The 22,877-nt window shown below is 34.5% G+C and overlaps 1 protein-coding gene across 1 annotated transcript in view; it reads left to right on the top strand.

Moving 5' to 3' along the window:
- Positions 1-22,877, top strand: part of LRRIQ3 (leucine rich repeats and IQ motif containing 3) — a 110,666-nt gene that overhangs the window by 34,325 nt on the left and 53,464 nt on the right. Inside the window, exon 5 of the mRNA XM_028513987.2 lies at positions 21,750-21,906. Coding sequence (XP_028369788.1) covers positions 21,750-21,906 — 157 coding nt within the window. The remainder of the gene's footprint in view (positions 1-21,749; positions 21,907-22,877) is intronic.

Genomic DNA, 22,877 nt, shown 5'->3' with positions numbered 1-22,877 from the left:
CACCAACTTAAAATCCTTCAATTGCTCCCAGTTTGCTAAGGGAAAATGACAGATATTTGCCCCTTTGATGTGCATTACATACTTTTACTGTCACAAGCACTTACCATAGTGCATTGTAGTTGAGTTTCCTGTATAATTGTATCTCCAGCTGTGCTGCACACTCTGTATCTCTATTTACTTAAGAGATAAGTACATGGATAAATGGAGGGATTGTAGAAGCTAGATTCAGACAAATATTTCTAGACTCACCTATGGGAATGAAAAACCAGAAAGAACTGAGAAACATACAAAGCTGTCCAGAGAGGTGCCTATGGATTTCCACAACTTAAAGGTCCAAGTGATTAGTCCTCTTATGTCTATTACTAACCATGACAAATGTCTCCCATGCCCAGATGTTTTGCACCTTGCTTGCAATTTGTTCACTTAAACTGCTGAATTTATGTGACTGTTAATCATGTAAACAATTATATAAATAGCTTATCTAAGGTTATAACAATATTAAATTATAGATACAGAACTCAAGGCTGTATCTTACCTACCAGAAATAAATAAAGCATTCTTATTTTCCTGCTAACATTTTCTGTGCTCCAAGGGAAATAGTATTCCTTTGTGAAAATGTCATGTACAAATTATAAAATTATACGAATGTACCTTGACTGTCTCATAGGCATGTTATAAGGTGGGATATACAAGTATTAATTTTTGATTAGTTCATTTCAGACATACCTATTGAGTTCTGGTTGGGTTGCTCAGCTGGTTGGAGCATTGTCCAGTTCACCAAATGGTCGTGGGTTCCATCCCTGGTCAGGGCATGTGCCTCAGTAGTGGGTTCCATCTCCAGTGGGGGCACTTAATGGGAGGCGGCTGGTTGATGTTTCAGTCTCACATCTGTGTTCCTACTTCCTCTAAAGTCAATAAACACATGCTCAGGTAAGAGTTTAAAAAAATGAACTAAAATAAAATAAAAATAAAATAATGAAATAATAAAGTAAAATAAAATAAAATAATAAAAAATTAGTGAGTGCCTACTCTGAGTTAGGTACTTTCTAGATCCTGAAGCCACAAAGTGACCAAAGTATTCAAAGTCACTGCCTGATTGTTACAGGGTGCAGCCAAGAGGGGGGACCCCAAATTTGAAATGGGGTCCAGAACTTAAGGTGTCCAGGAGATATTAGGATGTCCTCACTGCCCCACCCCACAGGTGTGGTTTGGGGAAAGGGACAAATGGAGCAGAGCCATTGAGAGCTGTTTTGTACAGCAATAGCTTTGCAGCTAACCTCTGGCCTGGTCATTTAACATGTCTGTAACCTTTGACTGGTTACATAGATATGTTAAATAGCTGTGGCCATGCTCTGAGCCAGGGGAATGGAAGTGAATTCCACACCAAGAAGTAACTGGGGGGCAGGTCCCCTGAGATACAGCACCTGCGTGGGAGCTTGGAGAAGATTGGCTCCAGGACATGGGGCCACACCTGCCCAGACTCATGATGACAGCCAGAAAAGCCAGAAAGGACAGGAGACTGAGGGCAAGTGTGGCTGAGTGTGGGAAGAGTCAGAAATGGGGCTGCAGAGGAAGATTGGTATGGGGATTTAAACCCAGATTCGGCAGCCATTGGAGGGAGAACCACACGGCTTTGCCAGAGTGGGGACCCCCACAGCTTTAGAAGGGGGAACCGCCACCTGGCTTTAGCAGAGATCCTGGAGACACAGCTGAGGGTGCCAGGAACCCAGGGAGGTCTCCCAGCCAAGACCGATTACTGGGAAGAACCGGGAGCTGCCTGAGCCACAGACTTCTATTTCTTTTCCTGAGATACCGGTACCCCAGACTGGGCAAAGGGGGAAAGAAGGACTATGTATGATTGTGGGTGTTTTAAGAGACTTTAGGATTTTAATGAAGACATTAGGTCACTACTTTAAGTCTGTACAGCATTAAATAAACATTTCCTTTCCTTTTCACAAATCTCTGGCATTGAGAGACATCTTTCCTATAGGCAGCAGACATAATGGACCTGGGGTTTTCTTTTGCTAATAGTATATTGCCTAGGCCCCCCTTGTTTGTTCTGTAACATGATTACATTCTAATGGAATTCTTATTTTCACATATATAGTAATATTAATAGAACATGTTATTGTATGTAATGGTACAGTAAATTTATATATAGTTATTACTCTATAAAAATAACATGACTTTATTATTACTACATTATTTTACTGAAATATACTTTTATCATGTTTAAAGTTTTAAATATGTTTTAAATATAATCATTTAATCCTCATAGCAGTTTTGAGAGGTAAATATAATTACTTCATAGATACCATAATAGAGACAAATTGAGGATTAGTACAAAGAAGAGGTGGATAAAAAGTAGAGGGAGCACTATATTTAGATGTTTAATACAAATATAATTAGAATAAAACTAAATAATGCATCATAACTTCGTAGTGGAATATCTCTCAAAACTCTTTAAATTTATATAGTAGGCCCAGGAGGTAACATCAGTCTCAGATAGAGGGATTATAATATGCTTGTGATAGTTTCCCAGTTGTGTGTTGATGAGTAGCTCATTAGTTATAACTTCTTTCATAAAATAATTAAAGCATAAAATTTGGAAAATTATACATTATTTTGCATCTAGAGTTCTTACCTGCAAACAACAGAAGCTAACTCTAAATGTAGTCAGTGATAGAATTTGTTGGAGGTTTATCCATGAAGCTCACAGAATATTCAGAAAGCTGCAGTAACTGGGCTGGAGAAATGTGTAGTAATGAGAGGCAATGCAGAGCCAAGACTACACCTTAGAATCAGTTTGCTCCGGGTGCTTCCATTTGTTCATTATTACTAGCTACACATCATCCTGTCATTCTGCTGCAGTGTCGTCAACTCTCCATTGTCCTATGCTTTTGGATCATTCCTTAAAAAGTAAAAACTCAGGGAGAAAGTATTAAATTAGCTGAAGCTAAGTTATATGACAATGTCTTAGTTTTTAGGAGAATGGAAGAGGGAGTATCTGTTCCCTTAAGGCTTCCACACATTGGAGGCAGCCAGGATGGGAGGGTCTTCAGGTGCTGTGCAGCTTTACTAAATGTCCATTAAATTCATTTTTGTTTACATAGCCACATTATCATAATAGACAATGTTTTCTAGGATCCCTAGAACATTTTTATAAGTTAAAATTTGTCTTATTTTAGATTTAATTCACAATTAAGTTTATATATGTATATGTACACGCACACACACCCACACACACGTGTGTATATATGTACTTCTTTTCTATTCCCCAGATGTCCATAAATAAGGCAGAATGGGAGAAAAATGTTTGTGTGTGTGTATATACATATATGTATGTTTCGGAATATGGTATAGACCAGGGCTTGGCAAAATACAGCTTGTGCGCAAAATCCAATGTGACTTGTTACACAAGAAGAAAGGTTTTATATTTTAAAAGAGTTGCAATAAAATTGAAGAATATGCAAGCAACCAAATTTGTACTGCAAAACCTAAAATATTTACTCTCTGGCTGTAGGAGACAGTTCTGCGTGGCGTGGGCCCAGCTCCCATTCAGATATGCACAGGACCCAAGCCCATGGATAGGTTCTTACATGGGGAATCAGGCCTGCAATGTACCTAGACTGCTTTAAGACTGGCTTTTTGCTAAAACCTCCCTCACGCTGAATTGAGGACACTTACTGAAAAGCAACTTCCTAAAATCCATGCTAAACCTTCCAAGGATGAGTGGAACCAGTTCAACCACTTTTGCCTTTTCATTTGCAAATATCCCTCTTCTGTGATGTGATTAGCAGCATTGGCTCCTTTGTTTTCTGTTAAAGGTAACCACCTAAAGTGACCCTGTGCATAGTTAATGAGGACCTTCTTGTAAGGTGCCCAGTAAGACAATAAAAGCTCTTTGGAACAAAGGCTGAGGCTTTTGCTCACCTTGACAGAAAAGCCAGGCTGTCCCTTTTCCTCCACAGGACTCGGTAGTCCATGTGAAAGTCTTATTTCATCCATAATGATGCAGACTGACTTTTTATGGATAAGGTTTTTTTGAACCCTGATATAGAAAGCTATACTCAAGGCACAGAGAAAATTTTTATTTTAACTGAATTTATGATGTTATGGATAATTTTGTTGCTGGTTTTTGTTATGTATGTTACTAGTTTTTGAGTTGAATTTAAGGTTTGCTTGGAGCTGGGTTCAAGAAAGTGAAAAAAAAATTTCCCCCATTTTTAGGTTGGTAGAAGAATGTCAATATAATCTTCCTGAGCTGTAAAATTTACATGATATAAGATTGCCTTATACTAAACAAGACTAAAGATATTTGTTATAAGTAGATTCTGATCTTTGACATCTATACTGTTAGCTTTTGGTAGTTATTTGATGTATGGGTATCCTGGAATCATGCCAAATGTTTGCAGCTAAGGTTCCCTGTGAAAGAAAGAGCTGCTGGTTATAATCTAGGGGATTAGACTATAGGTTGCAGCTGAGTGGCCAATTGGTTCATCAAACTTAAGAGCATGTTATTGGAGAGAAAAGAAAACAACACTTACTAACTTGAAGGCCCCCAAACATGGTAGGTAAAGAATAAATAGGTCATAGTTAATTCTAAGCCAAAATATTTGAATGTTAACATCTACTAATACATTCCTTCTAATATACAATATTAATCCTTCAATAGTTTTTAAAGAGGTGTGGATTATCAAATAATAATCAACATAGTATTATAATATCACAATGTATATGAATCAGGAAATTATTAACTTCATTTCAAATTATTCACATACAAATTTATTTTATTGTATTTTTTGGCCTTTAAATTATTTTTTTTCTATTTTTTAAAATTGTATTGTTGTTCAAGTACAGTTTTTTGCTGTTTTCCCCCATCTCTCTCCCCCAACCAAGCCATCCCCATCTCCCTCCCGATTCCACCCAGCCTTGGTTTTGTCCATGTGTCCTTTATAGTTCTTCCTAAAAACCCTTCCCCCCACTATCCCCTCCCACCTCCTCTCTGGTTACTGTCAGATTGTTCATACTTTCAGTGTCTCTGGTTATATTTGCTTGCTTTTTTCATTTGGTTTATTAGGTTCCTGTTAAAGGTGAGACCATATGGTATTTGTCCCTCACCACCTGGCTTATTTCACTTAGCATAATGCTTTCCAGTTCCATCCATCCCGTTGCAAAGGGTAGGAGCTCCTTCTTTCTTTCTGCTGCATAGTATTCCATTGTGTAAATGGACCAATAGTTTTTTAATCCATTCATTTACTGATGGGCACTTAGGTTGCTTCCAGCACTTGGCTATTGCAAATTGTGCTACTATGAAAATTGGGGTGCATAGGTTCTTTTGGATTGGTGTTTCAGGATTCCTAGGATATAATCCTAGCAGTGAAATTGCTGGGTCAAAAAGAAGTTCCATTTTCATTTTTCTGAGGAAATTCCAAACTGTTTTCCACAGTGGCTGCACCACTATGCAATCTCACCAACAGTGCACTAGTGTTCCCTTTTTTCCACATCCTCTCCAACACTTGTTAGCAAAGGACTTGAACAGACACTTCTCTAAGGATGACATACAAAGGGTCCAGAGACATGAAAAGATGCTCGTCATCGCTAACCATCAGAGAGATGCAAATTAAAACCACAGTGAGATACCACTTCACACTGGTGAGAATAGCCATCATAAACAAATTTATTCTAAATATAAGGAATAAGAGGATTAAATGGTAATGGAAAAATACAATAAAATGAAACTTAGATAAATAAATAAAAGTAATTTATAATATACTTAACATGCTTTCATTATATAAAAGCATTATAGGTAACTTTTAAGTAATACATCTATTATTTAGTTGGTAATTGACTATTACTTGCAGAGTACCTTTAGAATACTCAATTTGGAATCATGCAATATAAATATAATAGTCTGTTATTTTGTTATGATGAACTATGCAATTTTGAATGCTGATTCTGTTAAACATGACTACATTATTTATAGATAATGAAGATGTTATAAATTCTTACTTTATAAACTAGGTATATTAAAGATAGAAGTAGCATAGTGGTTTTCAAAGTAAATCCTATTTTAAAAGATAAATTTAGGTCAACTCTCATGAAAAAATTTTAGTCAGGTGAATTTGCCAGATATAAATGATTTAAAATAAAATCTATCTTTGCATATAGTTTAGGTTAATCATAATCTGTAAAGACACCATACAGATTCAAGCCATGTTCTCTAAAATTTGTAGCTTTAAAGTTTACTTAGTTTAATACTATCTTGGAACATAGATGTGCTTTCTTTTATTATTTGCTAACCAAAAAATCATCTTTGTTAAAATATTACTAAAGATTGAAAACATTTTATGACTGAATAAACAATTTTAACAATTTAACATAAATAAAATAAACTGTTTCTGGTCTTATATTCACCTTAAGGAGTTTAACAATACCTCTACTTAAGCTGTCAGCATTAGCGTGAATTATTTATTTATTTTGAAGTTTACATAGAATAACTTTAATTTTGCCAAGAGTTCACAGAATGTTTTGATTTTTTGTAACTCACATTAAAAAAATAGAGATATGCCCTGGCTGGCATAGCTCAGTGGATTGAGCACAGTCTGTGAACCAAAGCATCACAGGTTCAATTCCCAGTCAGGGCACATGCCTGGGTTGCAGGCCATGGCTCCCAGCAACTGCACATTGATGTTTCTCTCTCCCTCTCTTTCCCCCTCCCTTTCCTCTCTAAAAAATAAATAAATAAAATCTTTAAAAAAGTAGAGATATATTAGTGCTTTTAGAAACTAGTTTTCCTTTTTCACAAGTGGTGTGAAAAATAGAATATTTTTTCAAAAATATTCTATTTGTAAGTTTTCATTTGAAATAAATATGAAATTTCATTGGAAAGAAATGCTTTCTTTCAAAATGATTATGCTTCTACACAGACAAACAAGCAAGCTTTATTACTGTCTTCTTGCCCTCACTGGACTCCTTAGCAAACTAATGACATACGGAATTCCCTAGAGTCCTTCTGACGTTGTGTGGGTCTTCCAGCACTTGGGCAGGAATAGCGCGACCATCAACAGCATTCAGGAGATGATTACATTAATAATAATCTCATTGCCTGGCTTCCATGCCTTGGCATTTCAAGCTGTCATAGCAAGATCACTTTTGTCTACCTTTTCTTAAGGATTCAAATGAGGACAGTTTTGACTTGGGCATTTCTTGTCACTTCAGAAACAAGTCTCCTTTAAAAATATGTAATTCATGACAAATAGCATGCTCACTTGGCACTTTAACCTACTCTAAAAGCAAATTTTGTATCTGTGTCCTATGGATTTTGATTACTTACTCAGAGGACAGTCTATTAAACAAAATCAAATAGTCTCATTACAATGGAGCATTTTCTTGGAGTAGATATAATAATTAACTTTGCTTGTGAAAGTAGGAGAATATATTTAGGAGGAGATCATGCCTGAACTGAAGCATTAATAATTGGATCTGATTATCTCATTTAATGGGATAACTAAGAACTTGAGGAGCAGTATTTTTAGTATGATAAAAATAGAATGATAATTCTTTAGAGGAAAATATAATAATTCTCAGTTCATTGTCTTCAGGATTAAATGATAAAGCTACTATTGAATTTATATGCTGCTTATCTTCAATAGTGAAAAACAATAGTAGACGAGACACATTTTCCAAAACACAACAAAATATGCCCAACATTTTGCCAAATATAACTTAGTATTATTTAAGACAAGATATGGCTGAGGAAAGAATCTCTGAGTTTATGGATATTTCAATGGAAACCTCCCAAATGAAAAGCAAATAAGACTGAAAAAACTGCAAGAGAATATACAAAAACTGTGGGAGAACTACAGAAGATATAACACACACAAGGAAAAGAGAGAAAGAAAGGGACAAAAGAAGTATTTAAAACAAAAATAATAGAGAATTTCCCCAATTAATGTCTGACACTGAACCACAGATCCTGGAAGATCAGAGAACCAAGCAGGGTAAATGCTGAAAACTTACACATAGGCTTATAATTAAAGTACAGAAAAAAAATCCATAAAAAAGCCTGAGGTGAAAACACCTTACTGTAGAGGAGCAAAGAAAAGAATTACATATGACTTTTCCTGAGCATACATGCAAGCAATAAGAGAGTGTAGTGAAATATTCAAGAGAGAAAAAGCTACCAACTTAGACACAAAACTATCCTTAAAAAGTGAGGGGAAATACTTTCTCAGGCAAATAGAAATGGAGGGAATTTGTTGTGAATAGATCTGACCTGCAAGATGTGTCTCAAAATACTTTGTAACAAGAAGGAGAATGATATAGATCAGAAACATATATACAATAAAGAAAGGGAGAACATCGGGGAAGGAATAATTAAAGGTAAAATACTTATCTAATTTTTTGATTTAACAGATAATAGTTTATTCAACAGAAGAATATCAACAATATATTCTGTGTATGTATACATGCATACTTATGTAGAAGCCAAATGAATGACAGCAATAACACCAGGTAAAGAAGGAGGAATTCGGATTGTATTTTTTATTGTAAGGTACTAGCACTACCTGTAAAGCATTATTTGAAATTAGATTAGTTGTAAATATACAGGGTCTGGCACAAATAATGCCATTTTCATTACAAGATCTTTTATTACAAGATCATAAACATGTAATTGTGTAACCTAACAACATCATACTCCAGCACACCATATGACATTTTAGGTGAAATGTTCAAATTAAAGCTATAAATTATTACACCAATATTACTATCCTACCAACCATACTTGAGCAGGCCTTACTTCTGCCAGACCTGTATATTGCAAACTTTAGGGTAGCCACTAAAGCAAAGTTTATGAAAAAGTACCAACTTGCTAAGAAAGAAGAAGAAATGGGATTATATGAAATGCTCAATTAAAATCAAAGATGGAAGAAAAAGTGTGGAAGACAAAAATTGGAACAAGAATAAGGGCAACAAATAGAATACAGTAAGAAATATGGTAAATATTAATCCAAATTTTAGTAACTTTGATTGTCAGTGGTCTAAATGTACTAATCAAAAAGTTTTTTTCAGAGTGGATCAGTAAGCAAGTCCCAACTATATGTTCTCTACAAAACCCACTACAAATATAAAGATACATATAGATTAATAGTAAAAGGATGTAGAAAAATATATCAGGCTCACACTAAAGAAAACTGGAGTAGCTATATTCATTTTTGACAAAGAAAACTTCAGAGTAAATAAAGTTATGAAGGTTAAAGAGGGGTATTACATAACAATAAAAAAGTCAATACTCCAAGAAGACAAAACAATTTTTAACACGTGTGCATCTAACAACACAGCATCATAGTACATATGGAAAAACTGATAAACTTGCAAGGAGAAATAGATTAATTCAGTGTTATAGGTGGAGACATCAACATCTGTCAATCAGAAAATGGACAGATGCAGCAGGCTGAAAATCAGCAAGGACCTAGTTGAGCTCAACAACACCATCAATCAACTGGATGTAATAGACATGTATAGACTACTTCAGGCAACAACAGCAGAATCCAGTTTTTCCTCTGTATTTCCAACCAATCAGCCAACATGCCTGCTCATGGAGCAGTGCTGACAGCTTTGATGTTCTATTTCTGACCCTGCTGGGAGGAAGCAGGGAGAGGACTTGTGGGACAGTGTTTGTAAAGTCCACAGTAGTGCACAGTGACGTCCTAGGCCTTCGCTCTCTCTCCCCACTTACTCACTGCCTCACCCAGAGCCACGTCCAGTCCTGCAAGCTCCATGCATTTTCAATGCTATACATGTATTTTTCTATTGTTTGTACAATATTTTATTGTACCTTTTATGTATTTGGATGTGTTTGGATCCACGAATACTTACCATTGTGTTACAATTGCCCACAGGATTTAGCAGAGTAATGTGCTGTATGGGTTTGTAGTCTAGGACAAATAGGTTATGTCATATATTATATAGCCTTGGTGTGTATCAGGTTTTATCAGTGAGACTGGGTAAGTGCAAGCTATGTTGTTCTCATAGTAATGATTTTGCCTAATGTGGCACTTCTCAGAATGAATCCTTGTTACACAGTGTGTGACTGTAGTCCCTCTTGTCTGTTTTTGCTTTTGTAGCCAGTGCTATTGGTCTCATATTCATAAAACCATTGCTAAAACCAATGCCATAACTTTTTTTCTATATTCTAAGAATTTTAGAGAGTCAGGTTTTATACTGAAGTCTTTAAAGCTTTTTACATTTATTTTTTGTGTATAGTGTGAGATTAGAATCCAGTTTTTTTCTTTTACATGTGTATATACAGTTTTTCTAGCACCATTTGTAAAGGAGATGGTCTTTTCCTCATTGTGTATTCTTGGAATTTTTATCAAAGATTGATTGACTGTATATGTCATTAGGCTTTCTAGTCTGTGTGCTCTCTATTCTGTTTCATTATGTTTTTGTCTTGTCTGTTATATGCCAGTACTATACTGTTTTGATGGTTGTAGCTTTTTAATATATTTTGAAATCAGGTAGTATGATGCCTCTGACTTTGTTATCCTTCTCAAGATTGATGTGGCTATTCAAGCTCTTTTATGGTTCCATGTGATTAGATTTTTTCTGTTTAAAATAAAATCAATTGGTATTTCTAAGAATTGTTATGAATCTGCAGATCATTTTGGATAGTATGCACATCTTAACAATATTATTTCTTCTGATCCATAAAATAGATGCCTTTCTATTTGTATATCTTTAATTTCATTAGTCAATTTTTTAATTTAATTAAAACTGGTATACAGTTTTACACTGGTTATATTAGCTTCAGGTACAATATGGTGATTTGACATTTTTATACTTAAAATTTGATCACCCCTCTAATTATAGTAATCATTTGTCACAGTGTAAACTTATCACAATATTATTGACTATATTCTCCTCCTTTTTATCCATCCTTGCCATGCTCTCCCTCTGGTAACCATCCTTTTTGTCTCTGTTTCTATGAGTCTGGTTTTGTTTGTTTGTTTGTTTTTAGATTCCACATATACATGTTTGTCTTTCTCTGCCTGAATTATTTGACTTAGTATAATACATTTTGATTGTAGTTTTCAGTATACAAGTCTTTTACCTCCTTAGTTAAATTTACTACTATGTTTTATTTATTTTTGGCTGCTGTTGGAAATGTGATTATATTCCTAGTTTTCAGATACTTTGTCATCAGTGTATAGAAACACCACAGATTTTTGTATGTTGATTTTATACACTGTGAGTTTACTGAATTTATTTATTAGTTCTAACAAATTTTGTAATGGAGTCTTTAGGATTTTTTACATATAGGGGGACATTATCTGCAAAAAGGAACAATTTTACTTTTTTCATACCAGTTAGGGTTTTTGGATATCCCTAACTGGATATCTGGATATCCATTTTCTTCCCCAGATTTAGGAAGTTTTCAGCCATTATAGCCTTGAATATTCTTTCTGGTCCTTTTTCTTTCCCCCTTTTTCCAGTACCTTTATATTGCATATAAAGTATGTAGTGCAGCCTGGCTTGTGTGGTTCAGTGAACTGAGAGCCAGCCTGTGAACCAAAGGGTCACCAATTTGATTCCCAGTCAGGCAACATGTGTGGATTGCATGGCAGGGCCCCAGGAGGGGGTACATGAGAGGCAACCATACATTGATGTTCCTCTTCCTCTTTTTCTCCCTACCTTCCCCTCCCTCTAAAAATAAATAAATAAATAAATAAATAAATAAATAAATACAATCTTTAAAAAACAGAGTTATTGAGATGAAAAAAAAAAATAAAAAAGAATATAGTGCACACATTGGTCCATTTGTTGGATCCTCTGAGTCCTTTAAGCTTTCTTTATACCATTTCATTCTTTTTAAAAAATATTTTACTTTTTTTATTTTTAGAGATGGGGAAGGGAAGGAGAAAGAGAGGAAGAGAAATATTGATGTGAGAGAGAAACATAGATTAGCTGCCTCCTGAATGCACCCTGACCAGGGACCAAATCTGCAACCCAAGCTTGAGTCCTGACTGGGAATCAAACCGTAACCTTTTGCTTTGTGAAACAATGCCCACCCAACTGAGCCACACCAGTTAGAGTTCCTTTTCATTCTTTCATTTTTTGTTTTTCTTACTGATTTATTTCCAATGACTAGTGATTATGTTTGCTGATACTTTCTTCTGCTTGATCATTTCTGATATTGAACCACTCTGGTGAATTTTTTTTTTTTCAGTTCAATGTTTCTGTTTTTTAGCTTCATGATTTTTATTTGGTGCATTTTAAGATTTTCTAGCTTTTTTGTTTAAGTTCTCACTTTGTTCATGCATTATTTTTTGGGCCTCAGTGAATATCTTTATGACATTTATTTTGAATTCTTTATCGGGTAACTCATATAACTCTTCATTAGTATCAGTGTCTAGAGATTTATCTTGTTCCTTTGTTTTAAACATCTTTGCCTGATTCTTCATTTTTTCCGACTCTCTGTGTTGTTGTCTTCACATTCAACAAAGCTGCCAAGGTCTTCCAGTCTTCATGGACTGGACTTATATAGAAGAAAACCTATACCAATTAGCCTGGCAGTAAATTTGGGGGCCTGAATACTTCATGTTAACCCATCCTGTTCTTTTTCTCTATGATTTGTTTTCTCCAGGTGTTTAGGGTATTCCAGATTCCATTAGCAGCTGGGCAAGTATAACTGATTCTAGTTCCTTAGTGACTCCAAGAAAAATTGGGTCATTGGATGTTCGACTTTCCCTCTCTGGAAAGAAGCTGAGAGCTAGGTATTTTGCCTACTTGCTCTGTGTTGAACCAAGATTGGAACTTCCAGCCCCAATTTTTGTCTTTGTTCTTACTAGTTTTAAGTTAGCTAAGTTATGCTAGGTCTTGTCAGCACTCTGACATGGATAAGTCAGAAGCCAGGACTTTGGAAAGCCTCAAGAAAAGTTGTGGTGTTATAGGCAACTCTGGCTACTAACTCTGAGCTGAGCCAGGGAAAGGAGATATGGCATCTATCAGCACAAGCTGCTGTCTGCATTCTTCTTTAGGTAGCTTAGTTGTATCAGATCTATCAGAGTTCCAGGTCTGGCAAGACAGAAAGAAGCAAGTCCTTTCAGGAGTCCACTCAGAACACTTAGGGACATTGGACTTATGAACTAGCTTTTTTCCTCCCCTGGGAGAATCTGGGAGCTAGGAGTTCTCTTCCTGATCATATTGTGCTATGTCAGGGGTAGGGATTCCAGAGTGAGTATGTTCTGGATCTCCCTAGTAGCTTTGGTAAGTCTAGTTTTATGCTTACCCAGGATGCAATACCCTTTCAATTAGTTTGTGGATTTCTCACAGTAGCAATTTGTGAGTGTTTTCTGAATTGGTGTATTTGGGTGGGGGGAGGGAGGAGGAGTTCCTTCCTCTGACATCTTGCTGATTCAGTATGCAATTTAAATGTTCAAGACTGCTGCTTATTTTCTTGTACTTTTTATTGTTATTTACTTTGTTATCACTACTCTTTTAGAACACTTTTGTTTATTTTAATGTCTGTTCCAATGTTTAGTTTTTGAGGGGTCATAGATTTCTTAGAGAAGCTGATGAAATTTGTAGGCATTATTATCAGTGTAATCTATATATGCATATACAAATAAAATTTACTTGCAATTTTACAGGGTTCATGACCCCTAAGTTAAATGCTGCTGTATGCCATAACTTTTTTATTTTCATGTTATAATATTTATTCTTGGAAAATTAAAGTCAATGTAAATACTTCTATGGAAATTTCAACCCTCCCCACCATATGAGTTTCCTTGACTTGTAGACATCTAGACTGTTTTAACGGTCCAAAATGGGATCTTAATGGATTACTACATCCATTTGTTAGAGGCAAGCCTAATTTTTATAACCACCTCATTTTTTAAACTCATGAGTTATTTACTATTTTCTAATGAGAATATTAATTTTTAATGGAACCTGATAATTCAGGTTCTCTGGCCAGTAGTTTGATAAGTCAATTACTAATAAAAATATTACTTAGGAATCCTCAAGTAAAAATGAGATGGGATGGAAATATTAAGCAAATATTTTTTACATGAAATAATTGGTATCTTTAAAACTTAATTTTTGGGTTTTTCGTCTTTTTAAAAACTATTTTATTTATTTATTTATTTTTAGAGAAAGGGAGGGAGAAAGAGAGAGAGAGAAACGCCAATGTGTGGTTGCCTTTTGCATGCCCCCAACTGGGAACCTGGCTTGCAACCCAGGCATGTGCCCTGAGTTCATAGGCCAGCTCTCACTCCACTGAGCCTCACCAGTCAGGGCTGAATATTTTTCTTAAAATTTTTATTAACTAGAGAGAAAGAACCTCCCACCATTAAATTTCTCCAATGTCAGTCTGTAAAGCCATGAACTTTGGAATTTTACAGTATAGCCCCAGGATCTAGAACAGTGCATTTTGATTAAATGGATGCTTGAACAATGAATGAAAGAATAAATGAATAAATAACTCTGATGAGAAGGAAATTAAGTTTTAATGTCAATGGATTATAGAAATGATTTATATCTCTTCTCACTGTATGGATTTACCTTTCATGAACAGTTATAAAATTATCATTAAGATAATTTATTTTATAAAGAAAACTCACTAAAAATCAAAATTATATTTAAAATAGGAGCATGTAAATTTAATAATCTAAAATACTAAGAAAATATGCTGATTTAAAATAACCTAAATGTTAACATTATTCACAGATAATGTCTCATATCTTTCTGTTTATCTTTTTCTTCTTTACTCCTCTTTTTGCATTAAGTGTATATTTTACAGTATACCACTTACGTACTTTTAATTATGTTTTAATTGTGTATTTTAATTATGTCTGTTTTTTTCCTGGGCTTATGATATATGTTTTACTTCAGATTGATAACTTGCACTTAGATATAAAAATGGTATATTTATATATGTTTATTTCCTCTTCCTCCTTTTTATGCTGTTAATGTTATACATATGACAACTATATTTACACCCCACCAATACATTATTATAATTATTACTTTATAAACTGTAACATTCTTTTTTTTTTTTTTAAGATTTTATTCATTTATTTTTAGAGAGGGAAGGGAGAGAGAGAGAGAGAGAGAGAAAGAGAGAGAGAGAAACATCAATGTGTGGTTGCTGGGGGTTATGGCCTGCAACCCAGGAATGTACCCTGGCTGGGAATCGAACCTGGGACACTTTGGTTCCCAGCCCACGCTCAATCCACTGAGCTACGCCAGCCAGGGCTTACATTCTTTAAAGGAGCTAAGAAAAAAAGAGCAAGTATATATTTAGTTTGTTATATTGAGTTTGTTATATTAACAATCCAATTTATCACATTTCTAGTTTTCTTTATCTTTTTTATAGATTCTAGTTATCATATGGTGTCATTGTATTACTCCAGAACACCATTGCTCCTACCTGTTTTAGACCCAACAATATGTTTTGTATATACTGCATTATACAGTTGCTTTCTAAGTTAGTTAACAGTACAAAGGAGTAGAAATATAAATTTACATTGTTTTATACATAATTTTCCTTCCTACTACAATATGCTTTTTCTTTGGATGAAATTAGAATTTGAGGTCACTTACCTTTAATATGAAGAACTTCCTTTATTATTTCTTGAGGCATATCTGGTAGTAATGGATAATCTCAGTTTTATTTGGGGATTTTTAAATTTCACCTTCAGTTTTGTTGAGATAAAATTGACATATACTATTGTATAAATTAAGGTGCATAAGTGTTTTTCACTTGCGTATATTGTGAAATGATTCCCACAATAAGTTTAGTTAGCATCTGTCATCTCATATAGATACAAAAAAAGAAAAAAAAATGTTTTTTCCTTGTGATGAGAATTCTAAGGATTTGTTCTAATGGCTTTCATATTTATCATACAGCTCTGTTAAATTAAATAAAGTCATCATGTTGTAGATTATATCCCTAATACTGATTTATCTTAGAGCAGAAATTTGTATCTTTTTCCACCTTCTTTCAGTTCTCCCTCCCCTCACACCTTCCTCCAGTAACCACAAATCCGACTTCATTTTCTATGAGTTTGGTTTTTTTTTCCATATATAAAGGAGATCATACAGTATCATCTTTCTCTGTGTGACTTATTTTACTGAGTATAATGCCCTCAGGTTCACCCATGTTGTTGCACATGGCAAGGTTTCCTTGTTTGTTTGTTTTTAATGGCCGAATAATACTTCATTGTGAATACACACCACAACTTATTTACTCATTCATGCATCAAGGGACACTCTGTTTCCATGCTTTCCTCATTATAAATAATGTTGCTGTGAACATGGGGTAGAGATATTTTTTCTAGTTTGTGTTTTTTTTTCTTGAATATATTCGCAGAAGTGACATTGATGGATCTTATGGTAGTTCTGTTTTTAATTTTGTGAGGATCCTACATACAGTTTTCCATAATGGCTATATCAGTTTACAGTCCCACCAACAGTGAGTAAGAGTGCTCTTTACATCTTAGCCAGCATTTATCTCATATCTTTATGATGATGGCCGTTCTGTCAAGTGTGAGGTGATATCTCATTGTTTTGATTGCACTTCCCTAATGACTAGTGATGTTGCACATTTTTTGAGTCACTTTTGACTATTGATGTATCTTCTTTGGAAAAATGTCTACTCAGGTCTTTTGTCCACTTTTTATTTAATTTTTTGTTATTGAGTTTTATGAGTTCTTTATATATATATAAATGTCTAAATATATATTATATATAAATATACAAATATACAAATACACAAACACATACACATATGATGTTAATCCCTTGTAATATATGTGGTTTATAAATACTTGTTTCCATTCTGTCGGTTATCTTGCCATTTTGTTGATCATTGTTTTGGTTGTATTGAAACTTTTTAGTTTGATATAATCCCACTTGTTGATTTTTATTTTATTTCTTGCACTTCAGGTGCCATACCCAAAAGATCATTGACAAAAGCCATGCCAAGGAGTTTTTATTCTGTGTTTACTTCTAGGGATTTTATGGTTTCAGACTTCATATTTATTTAGTCTTGGTAGTTTGTAAGTTTTTAATAATTTTTCCATTTCTTTTAGTTTGTCCATTTTGTTTGCAAATAGTTGTTTATAGTGCTCTCTTGTGATCTTTTGTATATCTTTTTTGAAAATTATATTTTATTGGTTATGCTATTATAGTTGTTCCATTTTTCCCCTTTACCTCCCTCTATGCTGCACCCCCTCTCCCACCAGCATTTCCCATCCCCCTTAGTTCATTTTCATGGTTGTACATACAAGTTCTTTGACTTCTGCATTTCCCATACTATTCTTAACCTCCCCATTTATTTTGTGTCTACCAATTATATTTATTTTCCCCCATTCTCCACTCTCCCCCTCCCCACTGATAACCCATCCATGTAATCTCCATTTCTGTGATTCTGATCCCATTCTAATTGTTTGCTCAGTTTGTTTTTGTTTTTGTTTTTTTAGGTTCAGTTGTTGACAGTTGTGAGTTTGTTGTCATTTACTGTTCACAGTTTTTATCTTTTTCTTAGATAAATCCCTTTAACATTTCATATAATGAGGGCTTCATGATGATGAACTCCTTTAACTTGACCGTATCTAGGAAGCACTTTATCTTCTCTTCCATTGTAAATGATGGCTTTGCTGAATAGAATAATCTTGGGTGTAGATCCTTGCCTTACATGACTTTGAATACTTCTTTCCAGCCCCTTCTTGCCTATAATGTTTCTTTTGAAAAATCACCTGATGGTCCTATGGGAACTCCTTTGTAGGTAACTCTCTCCTTCTCTCTTGCTGCTTTTTAGGTTCTTTATCTTTAATCTTGGGTAATTTAATTGTGATGTGTCTTTGTGTGTTCCTCCTTGGGTTCAATTTCTTTGGGACTCTGAGCTTCCTGGACTTCCCGGAAGTCTATTTCCTTCACCAGATTGGAAAAGTTTTCCCTCATTATTTTTTCAAATAAGTGTTTAGTTTCTTGCTCTTCCCCTTCTCCTTCTGGCACCACTATGACTCAGATGCTGGAACATTTAAAGTTGTCCCAGAGGTTCCTAAGCCTCTCCTCATTTTTTTGCAACCTTGTTTCTTTGTTCTGCTCTGGTTGAATGTTTATTTCTTCCTTCTGTTACAAATCTTTGATTTGAGTCCTGGTTTCCCTCTCTTCACTGTTGGTTCCCTGTGTAGTTTTCTTTATTTCACTTTGCATAGCCTTTACTTCTTCCTCTATTTTGCATCCATACTCTGTCCTTTCTGTGAGCATTCTGATTATCAGTATTTTGAACTGTGCATTTGATAGGTTGGCTGTCTTCCTCGTTGCTTAATTATTTTCTTGGAGTTTCGATATGTTCTTTCACTTGGGACATATTTCTTTCTTGGCACACCTATTACATTGTAAGGGGAAGAGACTTAGGTATGTGCCAGGGCAGGGCAACCCACTTTGCTGTGTTGTGGCACACTCTGGATGACTATTTCTTCATTTACTCCTTGGCTGTTGGATCCATACAGTTCAAGTTTCTGACAGCTATAGTTGTTTTCTGTTTTTGAATTTGTTGTTGCCTTCCTTTTGGTTATGCAAGGAAGCAAAGCATATCTCCCTATGCCTCCGTCTTGGCTGGAAGTCTCCTTTAATTGTGATCCTTTGTATATCTTGGTATATCAATTATGTCTCCATTTTCATTTAAAATGTGTTGATACGGGTTCTCTTTCTTTTTTGCCTTGCTTAGTGTAGGTGAAATTTTGTTTGTCAATTTTGTTTGTTTTTTTCAAAGAGCTTCCTCTTGTTTAGGTTATCTTTTGTATTATTTTTCTGTTCTCTATTTAATTACTTTCCTTTATGGTGACTTTGGGGGACACCAGAATAGGGGTTCCCATGAAAAATTTACAATGCTGGGGGCCAGAATATTGCCCCTCAGTCTCTTTTCCTACTAGAGGACCAATCGGCTCAGAGAAGACTTGTTGGTATGGTGCTTCACTGGCTGCAGAAGAGAATTTCAGTTAATATGTAGCTATTCCTCCTATTCTTCTAATGAAGTCCTCTTGGTATCAGTGGTGTGGAGATGGTGCCTAAGCCTCACCCCCATGTTCTAGAATTCTCTCAGTGGTGTCTTCTCCATGAATAGTTGGTAGTTTTTCTTCTCGTAAAAGAGAATGAAGTCAGGAAAGACTTCTGTCACCATTTTGGTATTGTCGCCTCTTCTTCAGTTTTTAAAAAATTTATAGGGGTGACATTGGTTCACAAAATCATACAAGTTTCAAGTTTACAACTCAACAAAACATAAATTTGCACACTGCATTGTGCAGTTATTGCTCAAAGCAAATTCTCTTTCTGTCCCTATTTATATCCCATTACTCACTTCCATCTATCCACATCGCCCTTTCCCTCTGTCACCCCACTGTTGTCTGTGTCTGTGTGTTACAGGAAGATGAAGGGATAAAGCCAAAAAAAGTTTATATATATCATTTTCAGTTTTGCCTTCAGTTCTGAAAGATAATCTTACTAAATATAAAATTTGTGGTTAAAAGACCTTTTTTTTTTTTTTTACAGCACTTTGAGTCTCCTATACTACTGCCCTCTGAGCTGAGAGTTAAGCAGTTAATTTTACTGGAGTTCCCATTTCCATGACTAGTTTTTCTTTCTCCTCTCGCTCTTTTCAGGATTTTTTCTTTCTTTGTTTTTGGATTTCAGTAGTTATACTGTGAGTTGTCTGGATGTGGATTTTTATGTTTATTCTATTTGTAATTTGTTGAGCTCTTAGATGTGTACATTGTTTTCTTCAGATTTCAGAAAGTTTTGGACATTACTTCTAATTTCTTCCGCCTTTTTTTCTGTTACTCCCATTATTCACAAGTTGGTAGACTTAATAATACTCCCCTTGTGGGTCTAGTCACTTGTCCTCAATATTTTTTTCTCAGTCAGCATAATCTTTATCACTGTTTTCAAGATTCTTAATTCTTTTTTTCTACTAATTAGAATCTGTTATTGAACTAGTATAGCAAAATTTAATTTCAATTATACTTTTTTAACTGCAGAATTTTTATTTTTTTATTTTTATAATTTCTGTTCCTTTATTGATAATCTCTATTTGAAAGGACATTGTCATTATACCTCTCTTTAATTATTTGAGTTTTATTTCCTTTAAACATATTTATAATAGCTGCTTTCAAGTCTTTATTTATTATGTCTGTCACCTATGCCCTTTCAAAAGCAGTTTCAAAGGCTAACTCTTTTTATCTCCATAGGTTACACTTTTGGGGGGGATTTCCTGTCTCGTAGTTTTTTGTTGAAAACTGGACATTTTAAATAATGCATTAATAATAAATCTGGATGCTGATTTCCTCACCAAGACTTGTTTTTTTTTTTTTTTTTTTTTTTGCTTGTTAATTTATTTAATGTCTAGGCGGGGCTGTTTTAGTGGAATCTATTTCTCCTGCTTTGGGAAGCTTCTGATATTGCTCCTTCGAGAGCACACCATTGGCCAGGTTCAGCCACCTTTGGGATGACAATGACTGTAGCAGGGTTCTCTTTCTTTGTCTCAAATTCCTGATTTCTCTGTTAAGCTGTCTAAACTCCTTTGATGTCACAACTATGATTAGCCTCCACTAATTGCCAGCTGAATACTCTATTGTTTTCAATAATGTATTGAGAAATAAATTTTTCCATAGTCTTATCCACTTAAAAAATAAACTTAAAAATATTTTAGAGAATCTATTCCAGGTGAGAGAAAATAAGAGGTCTTGGGGTCTTTTTCTCTTCTCAGCCCTCATCTGTGGGGCAGAAGCGCTAACACAGTTGCAACAGGAAGAGAACACTAGAGCCCTGACCACCGCTGCCCTCAGCAAGTGATAAATAATTAAGAGAAGGTGGTAGCACAATGAGAGCAGAGAGAAAAACTGTACCAGGGGTGTCCAACCTTTTGGTTTCCCTGGGCCACACTGGAAGAGAAATAGTTGTCTTCAGCCATGCATTAAATACATTGCAACACATAATCACAAAAATCCTCATATTGTTTAAAGTAAATTCACGATTTTGTGTTGGGCCACATTTATAGCCATCCTCGGCTGCATGTGGCCTATGGGCCATGAGTTGGTCAACCCTGCACCATCTTCAAATCTTGAACTTTAACAAAGAAAACTAGGAGAAAAGGCAGCTAAGAAGAGCCCTTCCAGGGTCAGCAAAAACTTTTGTGAAGGGCCAAAAGTTTTACAACATTCAGTATTAAATATGACATTAGTTTGTTTATTCTGTTTAGCATATTTTGGCTATATTGGATTAAATAAACAAATTTAAAGTTGCCTCATTTCTTTTAACCTTTTCATTTAGTGGAACTAATAGAAAATTTAAAATTATTTTGTTATTTACATTATATTCTGTTGTACACTGTTGTGCTGCCGCAGTTTTCCTAGGTGAACATGAAAATTACTTCCTCACTGGACAGGAAAAATAAAGATACATCACTTTATATTTTTCTAGATAACTTAATCACTTTCTTTCTGATATTATATTATGAAATGCAGAGTCAGATATAAGTATGGAAATATCTGTGGATTTATATTGCTACAGATTTCTCAGCACTCATTTATCCCTGATGAATGTTGATGAACAAATCTTTGTGCCTAAATAATTTTGTATAGTATTAATATGACAACAAATATTACATTAAATTTATCACCATGTTTTCTTTCTCCTTTTTTGTCAAAATAATAAATGGCTACATATCCCTCTTTATTAAGCTCCCTGTTTCTGTATAAAAAACATCAAAGAAAATTTATTAGAAAACATGAAACAAAATTGATTTGTGCATATAGAAGATGGGAAGATAAGGATTTTAAGGATCTCATTTTTAAGCCTGGAACAAATATAACAGGAAAGCTTGCACGATGGAAACATGTAAGTATAATTTAAGACACTATAATTATAATTTATATAACATTGGTAAGTATTTCTTCAATCTTTAAAAAATATCTTTCATTGTTAATATTCTGCTTGTGATTTTCTTGATGTGAGAAAAGACATAATAATATGCAAATGTAATGTTTGTGATCAATTAATTATTCTTACCACAAATATTTTATAATTCTTGCTTCATATATTTTTCTTATTATTGAAAGTAGATATTAATAGCAATATAAAATTATTTCTTGGTAGTTGAAAACAAAAATATTTAGTTTATTAAAAGCTGATAATTCTACATATAGTATAATATATATTCATTGTTTTATGCTAAATTATGTACTGCTTTGAGGACACACTGGAAGTAATTGAGTGCCTACTGCCTACTAGGCACTGAGCTAGGTATTTGGCATGTAATAGGTAATTTATTTTTCACAACATTGTAAGATAAGTGTTTTATAAATAGGAGAACAAAGGCTCAGAGGAGCTAGTTATCTTACCAAAGCCACATAGTTAAGTATCATTGCTAGGACTTGTCTCCAGGTCTTCTGACACAAGAGTTTGTGCTTTTTGTTTTGATTTGGACATTAGGTAATGGTAGAAAGAAGATATGTAGTAGTATAATTAACAAATTTGAACTTTTTATTATTTGTAAAGCACTGTTTGTGATAAATAAATTCTATCATATGCAGAACTCTTCCTGAGTAGCCTGAGTTACAAATATTTCTGTTATATTAACATGATTAGAAGGGTTTACAAAAAGGTGCAGATAGTCATTAGTCCCTTTCCATGTAATTGAGGACATGTTCTAAATATGGCACGGAAATGTCCTCAAGTCCTTAAATGTCATATTGTTCATTGCATAACAGCATAATGTTAAAAGGCAAAGGCATCCTACTCAAAACTTTTCCCACATGAGCACTCAGTGCCACTATATTATTTTGTACCAGATGACAGTATGCTTTATT

This window comes from Phyllostomus discolor, chromosome 5 (assembly GCF_004126475.2).
Source record: "Phyllostomus discolor isolate MPI-MPIP mPhyDis1 chromosome 5, mPhyDis1.pri.v3, whole genome shotgun sequence".
In the NCBI taxonomy this organism is placed as follows: domain Eukaryota; kingdom Metazoa; phylum Chordata; class Mammalia; order Chiroptera; family Phyllostomidae; genus Phyllostomus; species Phyllostomus discolor.
Note: the sequence above shows the minus strand (reverse complement) of the source record. Positions and strands in the feature narration are given on the sequence as shown.